The sequence below is a fragment of the Bombus impatiens genome, unplaced genomic scaffold (genome assembly GCF_000188095.3).
Source record: "Bombus impatiens unplaced genomic scaffold, BIMP_2.2 scf_0417, whole genome shotgun sequence".
In the NCBI taxonomy this organism is placed as follows: domain Eukaryota; kingdom Metazoa; phylum Arthropoda; class Insecta; order Hymenoptera; family Apidae; genus Bombus; species Bombus impatiens.
Window position 1 is genome coordinate 546,710 of NT_176836.1, and position 6,000 is coordinate 552,709.

The 6,000-nt window shown below is 40.2% G+C and overlaps 1 protein-coding gene across 7 annotated transcripts in view; it reads left to right on the forward strand.

The window, feature by feature from the left end:
* The window catches only part of LOC100746934, a 73,722-nt gene extending 67,971 nt beyond the window's left edge, over positions 1 to 5,751 (forward strand). For 3 of the 7 annotated variants that reach the window (XR_004461860.1, XR_004461863.1, XR_004461862.1), the window contains one exon: positions 5,457 to 5,524. Coding sequence is in view for 3 of the 7 variants with exons in the window: in XM_033321209.1 (XP_033177100.1) it covers positions 5,457 to 5,569 (113 nt within the window). In the remaining 4 variants the exon portion in view is untranslated. Of the gene's footprint in view, positions 1 to 5,456 lie in introns of all 7 variants that reach the window. The other 4 variants (XM_033321209.1, XM_033321208.1, XR_004461861.1 and 1 more) reach the window with 3 other exon arrangements.
* The last annotated feature ends 249 nt before the right edge of the window (positions 5,752 to 6,000 follow it).

Genomic DNA, 6,000 nt, shown 5'->3' on the forward strand with positions numbered 1-6,000 from the left:
ACGTCAAACAATTTCTTAATATTACAAACGTTGTCCTTGATTGCCTGTGAGATATATTCGTCGAATCAGTTCTCCGATTCCGTAGTAGCTTTTGGCATGTAATCAGGATGACTGGCATTCTATTATTCTTCGTCGTCACAAGCAGATAAAAAGGAAACATTCGTGACGATAAAAAATTGTTTAGATTCTGCGAAATATTTCTGTTACGTGTATTTTTTCTCTACCTTAACGCTGGCGACGATGAATAATAATTTATGCGAAATCTGCAGTTATCGGTTCGGTTTTTCTCTTCTCAAAAAGTCGGACGTATTTGAAAATTGCGCGCGTTATGGGATTACAGACGACCGATACGAAAGAAAACGACTCGTTTGTTTCTTCCGCTAGCTTTATCTAACGGAGAGTGAAAAAAAGTGTTCGGCGAGACGTTTCACGAAACGCAAGAATTTCTCGCGCATCCGCCTAATCTCCGCTCGAGTCTTCTCGTTCCCATGCGGGAGTCTGATCGGTAGAAACACGGACGCGGATATTTCCTGCGAAGAGAACACTACGTATCTAGGGACTTTCTCTAAGATCTCAGTCAAACTTTTAATCTCTCGTTGTTGGAGTCTATGCAATGTACATACAGGGTGTCTCCTAACACGTGGGCAGTATTTCAGACTAGGGATGTTCGATTCCGATTCTCCAGATAATCAAATCTCTACAGTTTCCACCCGAGCCGATTCTTTGTTTTAAAAATTGAGAATTGAATATTTTTAGCGTTACTAAGGAAGGTTCCTCGCCGCAACTACTTGACTGAAGGCTAGCACGGACACGTGCAGTAATTTCGCTTGATAACTTTATCGTGGTTCAAGTGTGTACAGTCATGGTATTTTATGCTTACGTACATTTGCCCGAAAGATACACGAATATCTTTTTGCTTTTCTAATTATACGATTGAATGTACATGTAAGAACGCGGTTTACGCTTACTTACAGTTTAACATTTCCAGAGATTAACCTCTTAGGTACGGCGGAATTACGCGTAAGAGATACAGCACTGCAACGTGCGACGGATAATTTTCTTCTCTACGCAAGCACATTGCAATGATGATTTTAATAAGTAAATTATCATTTTTTTTAGCGATATGATGCATAGACTTTAACTTTAATAATTTACTTTAATAATTAAGAATACAATTGTATGTGATATATTTTAATGCACGGTACGACACATATCACAATTTTCACGTCACAATTTTCACGTCACAATTTTCATACTCATAGCATGATAGTGTTTTTCAAATTGCTCTTCGTTTTCTATTTTGAAGCGACATTTTGAGATTGGAGATACTAAAAAATTATAAGAACACGAATCAGCATGTTAAAAACAGCATCTAACAATGGTATATTTAAATTAACGAAAAGCAACAATTGATACCTAGCACTGGCGTACTAAAAACAAAGACTATACAGGGTGCTTGGTAACTGGTGGTACAAGCGGAAAGGGGGTGATTCTACGCAAAAAAAGAAGCCGAAAATATAGAATAATAATTTTTCGTTTGAGGCTTTGTTTGCGAGAAAATCGACTTTGAATTTCCGCTCGGTACGCGTGCACTTTATCACGTCTCGTTATAACGGATCTCACTGTAGATCGTTGTCTCGATGGAAAAATTAAAAAAAAAAGATTAAAAAAAATGTTTATTCTATATTTTCGACTTCTCTTTTCGCGTAGAATCACCCCCTTTCCGCTTGTACCACCAGGTACCAACCACCCTATATAATATATATCATAATATATAACATAACTGTACTTTACCTTTAATGTAAATTGGCAAATTTTGAGAAAAAGATTATAAAAGAAATGTAAGAATGATATTTACAAAATTCAAAACGGAACATATTATGAAATAAAGGGAGGATAAATTAATGCCAATTGTATTTCAATATTTGTTGAAAATCAGACTAATAATACTTATTCAAAATCGTTAAGAAAAATGGAAAAATCAGTTCGCTTTTATAAACACAGTACTTACAAATAAGAACAATCATGGTTTGGTCATAGTTTGATATAGAACACGTAGAGCATAAAGCATAAATACTGTATTCTCAATTATACAGGGTGGTTGATATCTGGTGGTACAAGCGAAAAGGGGGTGATTCTACGCAAAAAAAGAAGCCGAAAATATAGAATAATTTTAAAGCCCCAGCTCACAGAACCTGTGAAAAACTGGAAAAGATATCCACCATTAGATTTTCTATTGTCTTTGCCCTCTATTCATTCTACGTCTGCAAATCCAATTAACGTCGTGGTTTCATTTTATAGTCCGTGTAATTACTTTCCATTTGTTGCCCTCTTGAAATATCGAGCAACTCTTTTCACTTCCTTTATGTTTATTCTATATTTTCGATTTCTCTTTTCGCGTAGAATCACCCCCTTTCCGCTTATACCACCAGTTACCAACCACCCTTTATATTCTGCCTGTATATTGCCAACACTGTTATAAAACGTTGCCAGGGCAAAAAGAGCGTGGAGTAAGACAAATGAAAAAGATCATTTAGTTCAGACGGTGAGTGTATCCGCCAGCAGAATGAGCCACTATAGTGGCGCGTAGTGCCTAAGAGGTTAAAAGATACTCATTTAGAAAGCTGTGGTCATCTTCGATTTCGATGATTCGTTAATACGTTGTTGAGAGGGCATGATACTGAACAACTTTCTCCTACACGTATAACCATCTTAGTTATCGAGATATTTGCAAAGAACTGTCGATACCACTAATTCTGTCTAGAATCGTACATCCGTGACACAGTACGCGTTTCTAGCGGCCTCTTCACGGCGGCTGGATAAAGTAACGCCCAATCGAAACCTAACACTTATCTTTTGTTTCTGTTTATATCAATTCCTTGATGTCGATTTTCTGGGACTTTTAAAACAGTCGGTTCTCACGATTCCATTCGGAATTGATTTTTTAAAGCGAGTCGAACATCCTACAATATTCGAATACTGATTCACCATCCAAGAACGATGGAGGCAGGTTGCGATATAAACTGGTACGAGAAATACGTATTTATCGTACTTTGAAAATACGCAAACATTTTCTTCCAAACGATAAACTCGCGTTTATGCGCTCTTTCATCGTTCATGAATGATGAATCAGCCCTTGAAATATCGCCCACTTGTTACGGTGATTAAGAATAAAAATTGCGAAAATTTCATTCGACCATTCATGTTTCTCGTCGCGTACCAACTTTGATGCTATAAAGTAGGTGGTTTTAGAAACATTGCACTTTCTGACGCATCAATGTACCTGTTTTCCTACAGGCTATGATACTGACGGTAACGAGACTCTCTTCCGGCGGTCGCGTATGAACGAAAAGAGGATCGCTTAGGCGACACGAAAACGGCGACGCGTCCGTATCGTAAACGAGGTTACGAGGAGCGCGAAACGACGAAAGGGTTGAAAGGAGGAGAGCAGAGAAAAAGCTAACGCGAGCGGCATAGCCTCGAGCCATCCTTTTCCTCCCCTCTTCTCGTCCCATTCCCTCTTTCATTCCGTAAATACACCGACCTTTTGACTTTTAGATTTTGCAGGACTTTCAGAGGGAAAGAGAGTTTATCGGAGGGCGTTTTCGCGCGAGATGTTTGTCATGGAAATCTTGCTATCTGGCAGAGCGCTTTTATTAAAACGTTGTCTCGATTTTATTAAATCCCAGATGCTTGTAAAAGGCCATCGTATCAGCGTTTCGCGTCTTGACCGCGTCGTGAAAAGTGCCTTTCCTATGCCAGCGTTTTCAATATACCGAGAAAAATCGAAATAAATCTTAATCCTATTTGGAACACAGGTCCGCGAGGATGAAAACGTAGCTGACTATTCAGCTGACCGAGAGAATAAAAACGATTAAAACAAACGGGTCTGCTCACCGCAGTGAAACGACCAGCAGCTGTACGCGCCCTCTACCCTAACTTAACTTGATAGTCAGCCGAATAGTGTTTTTTTTTTCTTTTTTAATATTTATTAAAATTACAATCAATTCTCGCGTTGAGAATTTTCAGTAATTTTTCTGGCGTGGCGCGGTAACATGGCTAATTATTTATAATAAGTTAATACTTATTATAGATAAGTATAATTTGTACTTAAGTAGTCAGCCGAATAGTGAGCTACGTAACGTGACCTAAACCTGACTGGCTATGCTTTTACTCTGAGAATTTGCGCAGGTCCTGGCCACGGGGACAAGCGGTCCGCTTCGCGGATTAACCCTGCAACTCTGGGAAAATGGGTCGACAGGGTCGATAAATTTAAATTCATATCTCCCGCGTGGCTAAGAATGCGGAAGTAGCGAGAACGCTGGATCCTTATAAATTTACGCGACGCATAGACCGTCGTCCCTCTGCAGAAACGGCGTGTTCTGTTCCTGAAATATGCAGGATGCATATATATGTACCTAGCTCGTGCAACCAGCACACGTACTCGCCCTTACGTTCATGGGTGCAACTAAGCGCCGCGCTCCCCATTTCTATCTCGCTCTGCTCTCTTCCCTTCTCCTTGTTTCTCGAGCTGCGAGGTTTCAGCTGTGCTGGCAGCCGTTGCCGTCGAGCACCGAATAATTTTCAGGCAAACGACTCGCCTTCCAATTATCCCCGCGAGCGAGCTAGTCACGTTGGAAGGAAGCGTACGTAGGATGATCAGAAATTAAGGTTCCTTGACTAATATATGTAATAGAGCCTGCCACGTGTACATGAATTAATAGACGATGAGAATGGCTGAATAATAATGGAACTTTTAGGTAACGTGGTATTTTGGTGCTGCGCATAGGGTGAAACTGTCAACGATGTACGTAATATACACGTATTATGATATATTGGGTTGGCAACTAAGTGATTGCGGATTTTGTCATTACCAGCGAATGACAAAATCCGCAATCATTTAGTTGCCAGTATGCCTAGCTGTTAATCCTTGCCAATTCTGACCAACGCTTTCAAGAGCGTCGAACATTTACAAACTATCCAGCAAATTGAAGTTGGACAATTATAGTTCCGTTTTTGTACAACTAGCGAATAATGGCGAAACTTGGCGAAACAGTGAACCTTAGTTTCTTATTATCCCTGGTGAATTATCGTTTGATCCTGCGATGGGATTAAGGGAGCTTTCGTCAGAACTCTCGGTTGCCAGATATCGTTGATCAGTCAAGATTCCAGGCTACCTTTCGGTGCTCGAAACTCGACAGCTCGATCGCATCTCGCAAGTTTTCAAAGCTCTCGCAAGAAGGTATATTCATCGACCAATTAGGAGAAGTTTGTCGCGCGCTCGCCAATTAAATTCGAATCTAATTAGCATCGTACACGGCGAGGTAACGAAACGCCGCAAGACCCAACTTTTCGAAACCGTTCTTTTGTCTATCGTTTTTTAGCGCGTTCGTCGACGATCTTCTCGTTTCGTAGCTTCCACGCTAATAGACTCGTATCTCCTTTTATTGTTGCAGAGGAAGAGTGGAATTCGGATGGCAAGGGTCGACAGTCCAACGACATCGGTGAGTCAGTCTTTTTCCTCGTCTTCGAGAATTCGGTCGAGCACTCGTCTCGTTCTTTTGTATAGGAAGCGATGGTTTAGCAAAGTCGTGGAAAAAAACATGTCAAGTAGGGTCATTAACTGATCGCGTAATTACCTTTGTTATCTCTGCGAAATATACCCGCAGTTGCGCTAAACGTTCTTATAGCTTCTACAGTGAGAGTAAAGAACGAGGTTCGTATATATATTTAATTACGTTTTTCATTGATTTACATTCCCACGTATTTCATACCTTTTCAAACAATTTTCAACTTATGCAACACACGTGTAAGATACTCGCTTTCCACTGTCACTAACACACGCAGATTTGTTTGAAATTTGACCTGTGTAATTACCAGGCTCGAATGGAACTTCGAAATTATACGATAGTCGGCAGGCTAGAAATCTGCTGGAAACAATTTGCGTGTGTTGGACAGATTTTTTATACGGCCAACTTTGTACGAGCTGCAGGCTGTCGA